This window comes from Thunnus maccoyii, chromosome 17, assembly GCF_910596095.1.
Source record: "Thunnus maccoyii chromosome 17, fThuMac1.1, whole genome shotgun sequence".
In the NCBI taxonomy this organism is placed as follows: domain Eukaryota; kingdom Metazoa; phylum Chordata; class Actinopteri; order Scombriformes; family Scombridae; genus Thunnus; species Thunnus maccoyii.
In genome coordinates, this window is record NC_056549.1 from 7,863,972 (window position 1) to 7,881,285 (window position 17,314).

Below are 17,314 nucleotides of genomic sequence, written 5' to 3' on the forward strand. Positions count from 1 at the left end.
CATTGTTACTGACCGGTATACAGAAAAAGATGTTTTATCTTGGGTGAAAAAAAAATATGTTGATTTGTTTTATCATCAAGATATTTTCCTCCTCTAGCAGGTCACATTAATTCTTTTGCATCTTAAGTGTTTACTGGTGTTTGATTAAGAGATGTAATAATTTATGTATGAGTGTCTGGGTGATTGCAGAGAGCTTGTGTGTGTGTATGTGTGTGTGTGTGTGTGTGTGACCGTACACGTGCATGTGTGTATGCTTGTGTGTTTCTCTGTCAACCCCCCGACACAAAATACAAAAAATGGAATTTGTGAATACAGTGTACATTTCAGACCACATTTCTAACATTATACCATTGTTCTGGGTCTTCATAAAAAATGTGTATAGACAAAACTCCAATAAAATAGTTTGCTATTTCTTTTGTGGACTGTCATGCAGAAGAAAAAAAAGAACAAAAAAAAAAAAAAACGTGTCAAATTCTCAGTGCTTTTTAATTTGTGTTTGACAATATATTTCCTCTTTTTTTATTGCTATTACAAACTCATTCCCCTAACGCTAATCCCATCGCCATGATTCCAAAGCTTCACGGATAAAACCATTAACACTGGTCATATACCAATACATGGGCAGGAAGGAAATCCATTTCTTGGAGGGAACCTGGTTGAGTCAAACCAAATGTAGCTTATTCTTGTGAATGTATATTCCAACAAAGTGCCAAAAAACATGAAAATTCAGAAAAAAAAAAAGAGAAAAATTTATCTGCCCAATACACAGGCTGAACAAGACGATTTAAAAAAAAAAAAAAAAAAAAAAAAGGTATAAAATACTCGTACGTAACTCAAAGCACACAATATAATGTACATCATAACCACTGTGTAACCACTGGAAGAGAGGGTTGGAATAAAGAAACAGCCAAGTAGCAGTCTAATACAGTGGAGCTACAGGGGCAGTAATATGACCTTTGGATAAAGTAGGAGAGTATTGTAGGCTTTAGCACATCACATGGTCAAAAGTCAGTCAACAGTTTAGCACCATTGCAGACTTCAGTTCTCAGGGTTGAGTTACAAAGATACAGAAAACTCCATTTGCATTCCTTTAGGAAAGAAACAAAACAGGTTGAAAGTAAAAAAACACATGTAAAAGAACAGCTCAGTGGCTCTCAGGCCCTGATTTATACGTCTATATCCTCTTTTTTTTTTTTGATAAAAGTCTCTTTTTTTTATCGCTCATCCATCCATCTACCTCGTTGTCTCTGACTCTCTCTCCGTCACGCTGCTGTTGTTTTTTTTAGTCGGGGAAACGCTGGCAGGCTTTTTTCCAGCGGCAGGCGGTGCACCACTGATCCTTGCGCTCCACTCCGTACACCTTGCGGCACTTTTTGGCCTCCCCGCGACCCTTCCTGCAAGATGTAAAGACAGACGTCGTGTCGGATGAGAAGCGCAGTGAGAGGGCAGGGAAAGGGCGCTTAAACAAACGCTTGATGCCATCAGTCTCTATAAATATGAGACTGAGAGAAAATAGATAACAAATGAGACGATGATTGAATCAATTTTATCTCTCTTGGCCGAGCTGTGGAAATGTGATTTTACTGACGGCAGTAAAGTGGGTGATAAAATGATAACTAGGAGGCGACAGATGCGGTGGACAGATACGGGAATCAAAACAGAAAGCTGCAGAAAAATGTACACCTGTGTGGATCCAAATCAGTATTTCTTTATTTGTAAAGACTCATTTACACTCATAAGGCATCTTGATAGTGAGCTACAATTTACATTTCAACTGTCATATTTTAAAAACAGCATGGCCTCATCACTAAGCTTCTTTTGCATTTTGAACTATCTTCTGACATTTTATAGACCAAATAATTGAAAAAATATTGGGAAGATAATTGAAATAATAATACACAGACAACTAAATCAGTTATTCTTTTTTCTAGAGGTATTAAAAGTTTATAAGTAAAACAGGCCTATTTTTTCAATTCAATCAGTTGAGAAACACAAAAATGCTTATTTAAAAAAATATGATGGATGATGGATTGGATGGATTTGCATCTGCACTAGACGTCTCCAGAGTTGTTTTCTATATGATTTGAATGAGCAAATGTATCCATTTGCAAAAATGTATCTATTAATGGGACTTAAGTGTGATAACTTTAACATGATCATTACAGAGTAAATCAGCAAAACCTCAAATAATGTTGAAAATGTTATATGTAACATTTATATATAGAAATAAAAATAACAATAAGAAGTGTACTGGTGGCATATTAGCATTTGGGTTCAATGATTTTGCATTAAACGTAATGTTTAATCTTTTTTATTAGCCATGCAAGTGACAACTATTGGATGGATTACCATAAAAATTTGTAAAGATATTCATGTTCATCACAGAATGAATTGTAATAACTCTGGTGATCCCAACACTTTGGTTTCTGACCAAATACCTGCAAAACTAATGATGCCATTTGTGTTTAGTGCTAATTAGCAAATATTAGCAGGATAACACACTAAACTAAGATGTGACATAAACATTACCTGCTAACCGTTAGCATGCTGAAGTTAGCATTTAGCTCAAAGCACCACTGCTCCTTAGTACAGCCTCTCAGAGCCATTAGTGTGGGTGTATAAACTCTTAATCTTGTTTAAAATGTGAACAGCAGGTCAAAAATGTAAAATTTCAGACACTGAACACCAACACATTCAGATATGTGATGTCTCACCTGAAGGAGCAGTGAGTGCGGGACGGCGACGCACTCATAGTCTGAAGCCTGTTCTGTTGGAGCCACTGCTCCCCGACGCTGACAGACCGACAGCGAGGTTTCACCATCTGAGGAGGCAAACAGACGACAAGAGAGTTAATACAAAAGCAGTCTTGAATGGATGATATGTCACGGAAGAGACAGTTTGGTCATTGCATTTGTCAGCGGTAGACAAACACAATCTTACTGTATCTAAAAAATGCATCTAAAAAAAAGACAGAATGAGACGAAGACCCACCGGAGCGTTACTGTGACCAGAGACAGATGTGGAACCCTGGCAGCCGGGGCTTCTGGAGGCCACCGATACCTGGACGGGACTACAGGCCTGGAAGGAGGGAAGAGGAGACGGCACATGATTCATCATATCTAAAGGACCTTAAAGTGGTTGACAACCTGTTTTGGTCACATAGGGACTGCTGAAACAAGCTGTAAACACCTGATAAAGTTGATATGGTGAACTCTTTATCTAACAGTTGCTTATGTACACATCCAGCAGACACAGAGCATCATCAGCATTCATTTGGAGCTATTTCTGGCCAGTTGGCAAATGTATAAGTCCAATATTCACTCTCCTTTGGCTGTGTTTTGGTCTCCACCAACACCTGAGGAAAAACATCTGTCTTTTTAGCTGCTAAATGCTCTAAACTCTGCTTATCTGCTGTTTGGTGTTTGACATGTAGCTTCTTGTCGGCTTATTTGCTGATATATATATATATATATATATTTTCAATAAAACAGTTGCCTGCCGATACTGGTTGATGAGAGTTGTGAGAGTGAACCAAAACACTAAAGATGAGGTTTGTAAAAACCAGAACAATGAGCTGAAAGATGCTAAAAGTCTCTGTAGGATTGCAAAGGTGGGTGATAATTCCCTGTGAGTTTGTCACTATGAGCGACACCTTTCACACGACATGTAGTTATGTGATCTGTTTTTTTAAATAAAAATATCAAATAAAGCAGCTTTAAGGATCTCACCTAGTTAATCATTCAACACAATAAGCCTATTTGATGATGTGCTGAAGTACCAAAGTAACACAATATTAAGTAGGTGATATTTAGATGAAAAATGTACACCATCATTAAAAAAAAGCCATTAATATAAAGTGAAGTAAACCCACTCAGATTTATTCAGATTCTTGTGTAGTTTTATGTCTTTAACTGGTTCAGGAAGCTGAAACCCCGATTATAACTCGCACCAAAAGATACAAACATATTAAAATCATGCTAGCCGACTTCTGTGGAACACTCTGCCAATCGAGATTAGACATGCAAGATCTTTAACTCCTTTTACGAGTAAGCATTTGTGAATATTTAATGTGTTTCTTCCGGTTTTAACGGTCCATCCTTGCCATTTTATGTTTTCATCTTGTGTTTAGATTATCATTTTTTGACAGTCATGCAGTGTTTCACATAACACATAGTCATTAAAATGTTGATTGTAGCTGCTTTAAGAGCGGTTCCATGCAAAAAAAAGTTTATTATATTATTATTGCTGTGTTTTTAATTCTGAGTCATATCAAACCAACTAGACTAGGCTACCAGAAATCATAATACAACATTTGAATAAAATGAGTTATGACAATAGAAATACAGTAAACAGTCACTAATCTACAAATTTCTAAACATTAAAAATCCACTTTCGGGCTAAACTGTCAATTCAAGGCTTTTTATTCCACTCAGTTGGATATCGCAACATCCAAAGTGCCACACATTAAACGATTGTTTCCAGTGAAGTTGTTCCCATTTCCTCTGCCCCATTTCTCCTCCCCGTGCAACCCTGAACTCTCCGAACAAAGCACACGCCACTGCATTCTTAACAACCCCGTCCCTCAGAAACAGAAATAGGTGGAGAAGATTGGTTAAAATTGCATCCAGAAAACAAAACACGACGACGCACATCCACTGCGTTAACCCTGGTGGTAACAGTGAGTGTGCCTTGATCAGAAAAAAACAAAAAAACAAAACGTGCCTGTGTGAGTGACGCTGTGGTCAGGCGTCTCAAGCCGCTGGCAGCCATGACACACACATACACACACACACACTGCTCCACCAGTGGCACTGACCTGCAATTTAACCCGCACTCTTTCTTCCTCAGGATTTCTGCATCCATGAGGAAATTACTAGCAAATGTGGTAGAAAACGGTCACACTGTATAACATCTATATCATGTGTAAAATGCAAAAAAATTGACTGTCATGCTGATTTTTAAGTGTGCTGCGGACATTTTTCAGAAAGTTTGTAGGTCAATTCAGGCCAAAGTGGGCATGCAGAGTCTTAACTGCCGTAGTACTACTACTGTAAGGGTTAGTGTGTTGTTTTTCTGCCTTTTACAGACTGGTGAGAGTCTAGTCTCCTTGGGGGAGCGAGCAAACCGACATCTTACTCTCTCACTGTCACAAAGCATTCATTTACAGGCGCAGGGGTACGGGGCTAAATGCAGGTCACTAGTGAAATGTGCTGCTTTGTGATGCATAAACAAAGTTGTAGCTCATTGGCTCATTAGAGGGGTATCTGCATGGGGGGTGCGGGCTAAGGAGGACCTCTGAAACAACGCCATGACCACGTAACATGAAACTCCGGCACAGAAACTCAGATTAATGTTAATGTCCTTTGAGAAAGTTAGTAGAGAAATTAATCTAGCTACATTAGTTTCTTTGTTTATTTACAGTCTCATGGAAAAAGACGATAAGAGCAATAAGTAACAGTGATGTTTGGAAGGTTAATTCCTGTTTTCACACATATTCCCTAAAATCGTGACATTTAATAATTCATGCTAACAAAGGCCATGCTGTCTCCTTCCATCGCTCTCAAACAATTTCATCTCCCAAAACAGTATCTTCTTTCAGAGAAGAACTCAAATGCAGGGAAGTACGAAACTATTTATTGAAATGAGGCATCCTAAATGTCAATACGGAAACAGGTATTCTGTGATGAAAATCAATATGACTTTGAACATTCCCTGAAACTACAAGGAGTGTTCTCTGTGAATTATACAGCCTGTAAACAGCAATCAGCCTTTAATAGAGCATTAAAAAGGTCTTCATTAAAATTGGGAGTTATTAAATTATTTTTGGTAGGGCTAGTGTCATTTCAGGTTTTACAGCTGGTCAAGCATATCTACATCCAACCACGCCACACTAATTAATCATCTGGGAAATCAGTTTATTTGCTTTTCAGCTAAGGATTAAATGGAAATATAGATACCACTCTCATGCCTGTACACTTAATGCGAAGCAGCCAGTTAGCTTAGCTTAGCATAAACTGGGAACAAGGTGAAACAGTTAGCCTGGCTCTGTCTAAAGGTGACAAAATCCACCTTCTAGCACCTCTAAAGTTCACTAAGTACACATTATACAAACTCACTATATCTTGTTTGTTCAAGTGTATTTTTTAAAACTTTGGACAGAGCCAGGCTAGCAGTTTCCCCCTGTTTCCTGTCTTTATGCTAAGCTAGGCTAACACACTCCTGGATGTAAGGGTGGGTATGGGGTAGTAGGCTTATCTTTGACTTTTATCTACTTAAACTTTTTAAAAAAAAGCCCTGACAGCTGTGATGTAGCTCAGGATTCATCCATAAAGGCTCTTTTATTACAAACAATTCCACCATATAAAACTGGAATCGGTGTGTAACAGCTGTGTAGATGTGTAGCAGAACACAGAACATTAATTACCGTCAGATCCTGACCGATCTGGTGTTAATGAAGTTACCACCGCTGTGCTGTGTGTGCGTAAACGTGCACATCACTATCAATTTAAAGATGCACTTATCATTTCAGCTGCTGTGTGATGCTGCAGGTATTTAATAAACTCAGAGAACATAATCTGACACACAAAGCCGCCAGCTGCAGGCAACAAACAGAACATACAGTACTGATGTTCCTGCAAAATCCCAGATACATTCAGTTACACCTGAACGACATTATTGTAAGATTCAGACATTAATTTAACACGTTTCAGACCTGCCTGAGTCACATTAATAGCTGTATTTCAGTAGATTATGTTATAGATGCAAAATACTAGAGAAATAAAAGAAGCAAAATACATGAAAGTTGGTTTGTGATTGTGGAGAAGTTCTGCTAAATAAAGACACATATTTTGAAGCTTTTGTGTTCCCTGCTGTTTTCATTATTCTGTGGTCTGTGATCAATGAGACGCGGGAGGTTTTCTGTGAATGACGCACATCCAGTTCATTTTTGGAGTCGGTTTTACACTTAAGATTGAGTGAACAAATAAGCTTTCTTTCAGCTTCTGGGGCAAACTGATGTCATGTCAATAACAAATATTAGGGAAGACGTGACCCTCTGTCCCCCCGTGGTGATTACACGCCTGCCTGGATGTAGTTTCATAATTAAGAGTACAGACATGAGAGTGGTATTGATCTTTTTCATCAAACTTTTGGCAAGAAAGTAAATAAGTGTATTTCCCAAAATATCAAACTATTTGGAAGGAAAGGATGACCTTTTATTTCAGGAGCACCTGCATTTTTCTTGACTTTTATATAATAAAAACAGTCCTCGAGCACACCACTACCTCTTTATCACATATCAAACTTTCTTCTTTATCTCTTTTGTCAAATATATCTTTTGGTGTTTTATTTCCTAACCTTTTGTAGAGATAATATAATTTCTAAATCATCAAATTAAAGCAAGTGGATTTATTGGCAGCCAAGCAAATACTATAAACTAATATCTTGTTTGGCACCGGACAAACCCAAAGGTACTAATGCAGCATTCAAGCACTTTTCCTGCCAAAACTTGACGGCTGTCACAGTCAGTAGGCCAAAACTCCTTAGCGACTCAGGAAAACACTGCTGCACCCACCTGATAGAGATGCTCTGAGTGGATCTGCCAGAAGCTGCTGGGGGCTGACTGGCTGAGCGGACTGGGCCTGTTCGGGCCCGGGCCGGAAGTTGAGTTGGACCTGGGCCTGTGCGCCGGCGGGATCTGAAGCCCCGAACCCGGAGGAGAACCACAGGAAGCCCAGCTGAGATGAGAGGACGAGGCCTGGCCCAGAGCCTGCTGGGAGGGAGCCGGTGCGCAGCTGGCGTCCATCGTCTCACAGGAGATCTTGGTGTAGTAGAAGTCTTCTTCTCTCTGGGACTGGTCTGACCCACTGCTGTGTGTTAGTGGGTGTGTGTATGCGTGATGGAGGGACAGAGAACGGTGGACACACAGAGGAAAAACAGGAGGTTGTTTGGACTGTTACTAAAAGAAGCACTCACTGTGGCCCAGATATAAAGTCTCAAAAATGTTTCATCACTTTCCGTAACTAAGTCAGAGCTCTTCCACAACCTGAAAATTTTATTTCCTCTTGTTTTTTTAATGATGTTTTCCAGCTTAGAAATATTCTAAAGGGCTAAACTGTCTGGAGCTCGGTCTACAATGGAGAAGCGGCCGCACAATGTAGACATACAGCTGAAAAACCTGGAATGTCATATATCAATATTATATGAATATTGCTGATTGACTTTACTTTTTTACAATACATAGAGTATCAAAAACTGTCAAGTACCAAAATGCTGGCATCAAATGTCTGGTCAGATGTGTCTTGTTGACTAGTTCTTTAGATAGTTTTTGATTTAAATCTACATTATATAGATTTCAGACTATTGTTTATTTAGGGAAAGCTCTTGTAAAGCTAGACATCATGTAACTTTAGAAATCTTCGGCTTCTTTTGTTAAGTGGAAAAATAGTTTTGTGGAAAATGTCAATATCTATCAAATCAAGGTATCTGTATCTTCACTATGTAACGATTGTACATGTAAATGAAAATATTCAAGATGGCAGCTCACCCCAGATGCAGCACCCGGATGTGTCTTTTTATTCCGACTGAAGACGTGAGCACCTTGCCGCAATTGGGCCACAAACACTTATAAACACCTCTGAAGGAGCTCTATGAGACAAAACACAGCAGAGATACAGAAACATCTTATACACTACAGCATAACTGCAACAAACTAAATATTTGATATGTTTATAAAGGATTCTGAGACATCATATGTTGCTAAGAGTTGAGCAGTAAAAACCATGTACAGCTTCGTACCTTTGGCTTTTTGGCATTAAGCTCCTCTCCCTGCTCCAGTTCCATGTGTAGACCTTCATCGGGACTGCTGTCCATCTCTGTGACGGACGGCGACGGGGCCGGGCTTACGTTGCCGTGGTCCCAACTCCAGTAGCCACTGCTGCCGCTGTCAGAGAGCTCGCCGCCGCCGCACTCCATGTCAGCTGACGATGACGAGCCAGCTACAGGAAGGTAGATTTCACAGTTTAGTTTTCAAGAAAATTATTTCTTTTCTTTTTATTTACCTCTCAAACAAAACATGTTTTAAGTTATCATTGAGCTGACGACACTGGTTCAATCCTGCATGAAATATACCTTATGGTTTATATTTCCAATATCCCAGGCTCCTTTGTGATTAAAATAGACACTGTGCATTTGGGACTGCTCTCTGCTGCTTTTCTCTCTGCCCATCCTACAGAGAACAGCAGGTGTCCCACACTGGTGCCAAAGTTCTGATGTGCGTCTATTTTCTGAGACAGTTTTACCATCATTTAATACTCTCTTAGTTCTTTCACTCCCTGTTTGCTCTTTTTCCCTGTTTATTAATATTTTGTTTATCACTTTGCCTAAAAATCTAAAATAGCAAGTAATCTATTTTTAAACAGGCAAACTTTCTTACTTTAATCAAAGTTAAATAAGGAAAGTCGACCTATACTAATATTTTAGACATACCGAGTTTTTCATTGATATACGAGAAACACGGCAGGATTTTCACATCAAATTCTACTTAAAGTGAGACAAGAAAGAACACATTCATCTATTAAAAAATGAAAAGTTGGATTCATAAGCAGTAAAACCCTGCAGCAGCCTGACTCAGTCTGGTATGACCTGTAGCTTACGGTGGCTAATGTCAGCTAAGGTTTGCTGGCTTTAAAACTCTTCTCTTATACTAAAATGATGCATTTAATATTATCCCATAAATGCCACAAGAGACCTTATTGAAAACTTTAAATAGTAGAGAAATGAGCATGAAAAATGACCACTCCATCTATACAAGACCACTGCAGTTACTTATACTGTACTAAACTAGACTCCTGTTTAACATATTGTTTTTCTGGGAGAGTTAATAGGGAAAGTTTTGGTTTTGCGTCCAACTTATGTATTTGCTTTGGATCCACGGCTGCTTTTAGTGTCATTTCTCAGAACCTGCAACCATTAAAATGAAATTCTGTTTCTCTCAGACCAAAGACCGAACTTGCAGAATAAATGATTTAAACAAACTTAACCTCTAAGATATAAGATTCCTAAAAACACACTTAGCAAATAAAAATAGGCCTTATTTTAATTTCAATATATTTTAAAGCCAGCCCACAAATGTTTGCTGACAGAGCTCATTAGACTGAAGCTGGTTTTTACAAGACTGGTGGTCTATTACTGCAGACTAAAAATGGAGTATCACTGTCTGATAAAGCACCCTTTATAAAAGTTTTAAAAGATTGAACTAATGGCTTTATTAATGGTTAATAAATCATTTAATAATGCTTTACATGTGAGTTATAAGCCATTAATGACAACATTTGGGTGTCCAAATGGTGAAAACTCTTTAACTTGTTAGACCACTTTATTTACTTATTAATTAAATAAATATTAATTAAAAATATTGTAAAAATATGATATCACTTATGAACATTTATAACTGACTTTATGGTTTATTAGAAAGTTCATTAAGGGATTACCAGCATACATAACTGCATTCTTACAAAACAGAAAGGATCTATTAAGTGCTCGTTAATGATTTGTTAACCATTAATAAAGCCGTTCTTACAACTGATAAGCCCTTTATATGAGGCGCCTTCAGGAAGTGGTGCTGAAAAATAGCAGGGACACAGATCTGGCTGTGTGTTAGTGAAGTGAGACAGACCTGGTCCAGTATCTGTTTGTGGGGGACTCTGGACCACAGGGCTACAGGACAGACTGGTCAGGACCATGGCTGCCATGATCTCGTCCATCTCCACTGACTCCGGGCTGCGGAAACTGGACAGAACAAAGACAGATCACGCTTAGACTCTGGTGCGATAAAGTCCGCCTCCACACATTCTTACACTGCGACCTATCCCTCACCTGTACGGCGGCTCTCCGGTAGCCGACGTGTTGCCGTGGTGCATTGTGGGCGCCACGGTTTGCAGAGGAGCAGCCAGGTTACTCCAGCCTCGCTCAGCCTCCCTCTGCAGGTGAACCGATGTCTTGTTTTTGTGATTCCCGCTCTCCATGAATGCTTTCTCGGCCTGGACGCAGCTCTGCATGTACACCTTCAGAGGGAGGTAATGAAATCATGAGTTAAGAGTGCGAAACAGTCGGCTTTAATTCGCTTCCAACGCTACACTTCCAATTACCCGGGAGTGAAGCAAATCAATGACAGCTTACACGGACATCGTATTGGTCATACTCTGGTTATTTGGGTTAAGCTGTTTACACGAGTCTTTGATATCCTGCGACCGAGTCTCGCTGTTGCCGTGAATAAAGCAGTTAAGAGAAAATTTCCTGTCCATCTGTGTCGTCCTGCCTGCAGACAACGAGATCTGCCAGGGAAACAGTATGAAAAGGAAGCGGCTGCCAACCCCTGACCAGGCAGAGCATTACGTCTAACACAGGGGAAAGAAATAATCCCATTTGTCGGTGCTCTTAGTTTTTCCTCAGCGAGGGTTTAAACTTTGTTATGATCAAAACACACCCATAACGCCAGCATGCAAGCATGAATTGGACAAGTATAAACCAACATACTGCCTGCTGTTTACCCACAATGTCTCAACAACTGACTGGATTCATATTGTACACGTTGACAGATGTGAATGAATGAATCAGTAAGTTAACGAACAGATCGAGAATTGAATGACGCCAGAATAAACAGGTAAGTTCATGGAAATTAACACATTTATGTCCATTTAACTTGGAATGGGAGTCTCATTCCTGTCGGTCTACCTACCAGAGTCCGCTGCACGTCAGGCCCGTTGTGCGTCGTCGTAGAGACGCGGGCCTGTACTCCCATCGGGCAGGCTGCCGTCCCTGCTGGCCCTGCTCCTGCTCTGTTCTCAGGTCCCATAGCTGCCATGGTGCTGCTGCACACAGTGAGGGGACTCAGCACAGTGTCGCACCTTCCTGTAGACGAGACACCGGGGAGAGCGTGAGATTTAAACCGATCAAAATATCACAGTGCATTTTTTAAACGTCTCTACGGTATATGTTATATTCCTAAAATACCCCAGCAACTTAGCACTGAGTTGGGGAAGTCACAAGTAACAGATTAAAAAAGGAGGAAGCAGCAGACGTCCAGATATCCTGTCTTTTAGTTTCTAATATGGGTCAAGCTCCAAAAAACACTGGATCCTACAATTCCCACAATGCAACTCAACAGCATCTTTATGTCAACACTTGCTCCCTCCTGAAAGTCCACTTCTTTCATATTCACATCTTCAGTTTGTAATCTAAGTCAAGCTCAAGCTGAGATAACCCTGATGACATCACTATGACGTCATCAGGGTTATTTCGTTCCGAGCTCTCTCCAGAGCCACAGGAGGAAGTATACAACATGTTTTCACAGGCGTAGTTGTCCTCCTGTGATGAATAAACTGAACTTCAGGTGTGAAATTGGTGCAACTTTTGTTTTTTATATAATATTCACCATAAATTCCTGTAGGTATCTTTTGCTGAAATACTTGCACAGCCTCCTTCTCTAAAACATGAAGTAATGAAGGTTAAAGGTTATTTCCAGCTAGAGAGAATATGCTCTGAATAAACCATGGCGTCAAATGATAAATATTATGATTTGTCTGATGAACAAACATGTTGATCTTAACAGAAGGCGGCTTTGAGATTTTGCCGACTAGTGAGAGTTGGCAAACACTCATGCACTCATTCCATCTTGCATCTCTCTGCCTGACAGTGCAGAGCAACGCACCACGGGGGGATTTGAAAATTATTGCAGGAATCTGAAGCGAACACAGACTTGTGTGGATTTAGATAGTGGCTCGACCAAAATCTTGTTGTAGTTTTGTTGTCTACACTGATAAAAGTACACGACTGATAACAGCAACGTCCATGTAATCTGACGTTTTGGGTGCATTCATTGTGGCCGGTCGCCCATAGAGGTAAAATGGGAGCGATGCTGCGTTCAAGAAATGTGGGAATAATCTTGATTAATTGTCGAACGTCTCAAAGCAGTGACTTTGCGGTGTTCAAGTTCCAACATCCGCTATGTGTCATGTGTTAAAGTCGTTTTAATCTGTCAAACTTGTAGAATGGACTCTACTTAAGAATCTGGTTGGTCCTGATCAGCTTCATACGCAAACACATGCACAAAGTGAGTGACGTTTGAGTTCATATTACAGCCATAAATAAATAAATAAAAGCACTGAAACAATTAATTGATCAGCCGATCGACAGAAAATGAATCCTCAGCCTTTTTGATTATTAACTGACTGTGAAAAAGAAAAACAATAGCAGTGTTTCCTGTTTTCAGATTCTCAGATGTGAGTATTTGCTGCTTTTTCTCAGATTCATATGGTTGTAAATTAAATATCTTTAGGTTTTAGAGTTCTTAATTGGACATAAACCATTTTCACACGACGCCTTGAGCTCTGGAAAATTGCGAGGGGGCATTTGCACTCTTTTCTGAAAATTATTAAATGATTAAGTGATGAGTCATAAAAATAATTTAAATAATTGACAGATTAATCAAGAATGAAAATAATCGTTAGTTGCAGCCCTACATACTACTAATAATAACAATGTTTAGTTTTATTCTATATCACTTCTGTTATTATTCTGATTATTATATATAAATACCATACATAAAAAACACAACATAAAAACAAACAAACATATCAATATAAAGCTGTCGGCTACTTAAATCTCTTCACTGGCTCCCTGTTGTGAAAAGGATCCATTTTAAAATCCTTACAGAGCATTGCATCGTCAGGCTCCTGCATATGTGGCTGAGCTACTAGACCCTGACTCATCAGCTTGCTCTCTTGGGTCAAATATGCTAAAACTGCTGCCTGTCCCACGCACAAACCCCCCTCCCACCCCCCCCTTAAGACCCATGGTGATCGAGCTTTTGAGGCCGTGGCACCTAAACTATGAAATGTTCTGCCCGCACCCTTACGGTCTGCTGATTCATTTAAAAAGCAGCTAAAGACACAACTGTTTAGAGAGGCGTTCGGGTGACCAGTATGCACCGAATCAGCATTTTATGTTTTTCATTGTGTATTTTTATTGTGTATTGTGTGTTTTAGTTTTGCACTTTTTAATCATGTGTCTCGGGTGGTCACTTCATCTGCAGTTTTCTTTCTTTTTGTATGTGTATTAAGCCTTGTAAGGCACTTTGTAACTTATATCTATGATAAACAAATAAAGTTTACTTACTTATAGGCCACTATTTTATATTGTATAAAATGTGGCTGTATCTTAAAGTGAATAAGATTACAAAATACCTTAGTTAATTTTGATGAACCCCTATGATGGATATTAAACATTATTACTTATTATACTCATTTCATTCTATACTGTTTATATCAGGATTTACAACAAATATTGTTTGAAGAGTTCATGTCCCTGATTTAGATTTGCTAAGTATGAAGAATGGAGCTTTATTTGAACACCTTTTTGGTCATATTTTTGCATTTTCTGACTATTTTTCCAAAGCATGGGGTTGATAAATTCCTCACTCTATTTTAAATGGATTGTAGAATGTTGGTTTATTAACTGGATCAAATATTCAGTATTTGGCACCAATGGATGCAGATTTTGTTTTGTTTGGATTTGTATATTATGTCTTGTGCTAAGGGGGCTCTGTTTGTATGTTTGTATATTTGTTGTTTTTCCATTGTGGGATATCTCCTGTAACATTATTTGTGAGAGGTTTATGTTTATGTTTGGATGATGTTTATGTTTATGTTTGGATATTTATGTTTAGATGATGTTTATGTTTGGATGATGTTAATGTTTATATTTGGATGATGTTTATGTTTATGTTTGGATATTTATGTTTAAATGATGTTTATGTTTGGATGATGTTTATGTTTATGTTTGGATTGTGTTTATGTGAATGTTTGGATGTTTACGTTTATGTTTGGATGATACTTGTGTATTGTGCTGTTGGATTATGGTGTGTTAACTTCCCTGAATGTTTGGTTTGTTTTTAGTGTGTCTGGATAATTCCATGAGGGACGGTTCATGTAAATGACCAGACAGGAAAATAAAACTATTCCTTCATTCATAGAGTCATACAGAAACGGGAGGTGGAAGGAAACAGTGCTGTTGTTTACTTTCCTAACAGTATTTTTAACCCTGAAGCTCCAATCTCCCATCTGTTTCAGTGCACCCGAACGCAGCATAAAGCCCGATTTTTTCCCCACCTTTCCGCCAATCAGCGCCGAGCTTCAGTAGTAAACAAGTGCCACAGTGTGGGTGGGGCGCCGCCGCTGATTGGCTGGCTCCTGATCCCCCAGTAACACACCCCCTTTCTGACAACGTGTGCAGACACGAGTTTCGCCGGGAGGGACGGAGCTGGACGGGGGAATACTGCTGAAAATAACCTTCTTTGTGACATAAAAGTGAAATAAAAACGAAGGGAACGCTTTCATTCACATATATGACAAATAAAACAGCAAAGAAAAGACGGAAGAAAACGAATAAACAGTTTTAATAACATAACTAAAAAATAACGTCATCCCCCCCCCCTCCCCACTGATGGAGGTGGAGGTTAACCCACTTAAACTCGTATTTACATTAGAAAAAATGACTTTATATGCATTTAAATTTAAGTCAGTAAATCTCTGTTTGTCCTTGTGAGTAGGCTGCTGAAAATTTAATGCAAGTTGTACACGAAGATAAAAGCTTTGAAGAAAGCACTTTTCCAAACAAATATGTTGCCTAGTTATAATTATTTATAGTAGTGGTTATGATGTGTTTTAGGGTAATAATAAACGTCTGAGAGTCAGTTTATCATCATTCAACTACATCACTGATCTCCACCCGGCAACGCAGATTGAGATCAGGAGAAACACCCCCTCCCTCCCCCAACACACACTGCTGAAGGAAAACAATGTTTCCACTGTGCCTGCTGCAACACAAAACCTGTTCTTTTAGTAATAAACAACATATCTTCATGTACTTACTCGGCCGCCGGAGCCCTCTGTCCTGTCCGTCCCGTTGCAGCGCAGCAGCGGGTCGTTGCTGCTCGGCTGTCCCGCCGCTCGCCGGCTCGCAGTCTGCCGGGGGAAAAGGGGGTTGGTCGGTCGGTCGGCTACGCGCCGCCTACGTGTGTCTGCTTGGTGGACCAATGCCGGCGGTGACAGCTGGGCAGAGCGCAGAGATATCAGCCTGCAGCGCGCCGTGCACAAAAGGATGATCTAGGTGAGGGGTTACCAGAGCAGCAGCAGCAGCAGCAGCAGCAGCAGCAGCATCTTCACTCTCTGTCTGACTGTCTGTGTTTTCTGACTGCCTGTGTGTCTGTCTGTTTGTCTGACTGACTCTGTGAGTGTGTGTGTGTCTGTCTGCCTGTGTATCTGAAGCACACACACAAATCAAGAGGTTTGTTCATCTGATAATGACTCTGAGCCACATGAGGATCAGAACTGGTGTTGATTATTTGGATTCTGTCCTCAATAAATGGGAATTTTCTTTACTTACAGCATACTTTACAATGCATTGCATTGAAAATAGAGAGAAGATTTGAATGTATGTTTGCCATTTGAATGAAAAAAAACAAACTACCATGAAGTCACTCAGACATATTCACTATAGAGCTGCAACAATTAGTCAGAAAATTAATCACCAGCTGTTTTGATAACTGTTTTTAGCAATTTTTTTAAAGAAGAAATCTCAAAATTCTCTGTTCCAGCTTCTTAAATGTAAATATTTTCTGGTGTCTTTAGTCCTCTATGATACTAAACTGAATGTCTTTGGGTTGTGGACTGTTGAATGGGACAAAACAAGACATTTTAGCTTAGGCTTTGGGAAACAGTGATCAACATTTTTCATCATTTTATCAACCAAGCAAGTAATCGATTAACTGAGAATATAATAGACAGATTAACTGATAATGAAAACAATTGATAGTTGCAGCCCAAACTCACTATATTGTCAGTTCCTTTAGAAATATTATTAAATCCAAATCAATTTTTTTAGTATATGCAACTTTTTGCTATTGATGTAATATAAAGAGATAACTGTCATTTAAATTTTATGTTAAGACACACAGATCAGTATTCTACACACCATTAGCACATTTTATCAAATAGCTCAAAACTAGTAAAAATGGCATCCAGCATATCAACCCCCAACATCACATGATAAATTTCCCACATAGAGATCAAACACGACTTGCATGTGTGTTCCTAGTGTGTTGCAGCGCCCGTGCTTGTATGTGTGTGTGTTTCTGTGTGCGTTAGAGAGACTGGATTAGTGTCGGCTGTCTGCACCCTCTCCACCAGACATCCAGTCAGCAGGGATTTTAGGGTCTGAGCACCGACACAGTCAAAGAGAACGAGAGTAACCCAAT

The 17,314-nt window shown here is 39.4% G+C and overlaps 1 protein-coding gene across 2 annotated transcripts; it reads right to left on the bottom strand.

Annotated features, from left to right (window-relative positions):
- Positions 1–467: 467 nt before the first annotated feature.
- znf395b (zinc finger protein 395b) lies at positions 468–16,030 on the bottom strand. 2 transcript variants are annotated; one of them, XM_042391284.1, is made up of 10 exons: positions 15,930–16,030; positions 11,738–11,910; positions 10,876–11,063; positions 10,676–10,788; positions 8,797–8,996; positions 8,546–8,646; positions 7,574–7,865; positions 2,992–3,078; positions 2,715–2,821; positions 468–1,394 (listed from the first exon to the last, which is right to left on the bottom strand). In XM_042391284.1, the coding sequence occupies exons 2-10, from the start codon at positions 11,861–11,863 to the stop codon at positions 1,283–1,285; spliced, it is 1,326 nt and encodes a 441-aa protein (XP_042247218.1). In that variant the 5' UTR covers positions 11,864–11,910; positions 15,930–16,030; the 3' UTR covers positions 468–1,282. The 2 variants fall into 2 exon arrangements, with proteins under 2 accessions (XP_042247218.1, XP_042247217.1); XM_042391283.1 differs by having other exon boundaries at positions 7,574–7,868.
- Between the last annotated feature and the right edge of the window lie 1,284 nt (positions 16,031–17,314).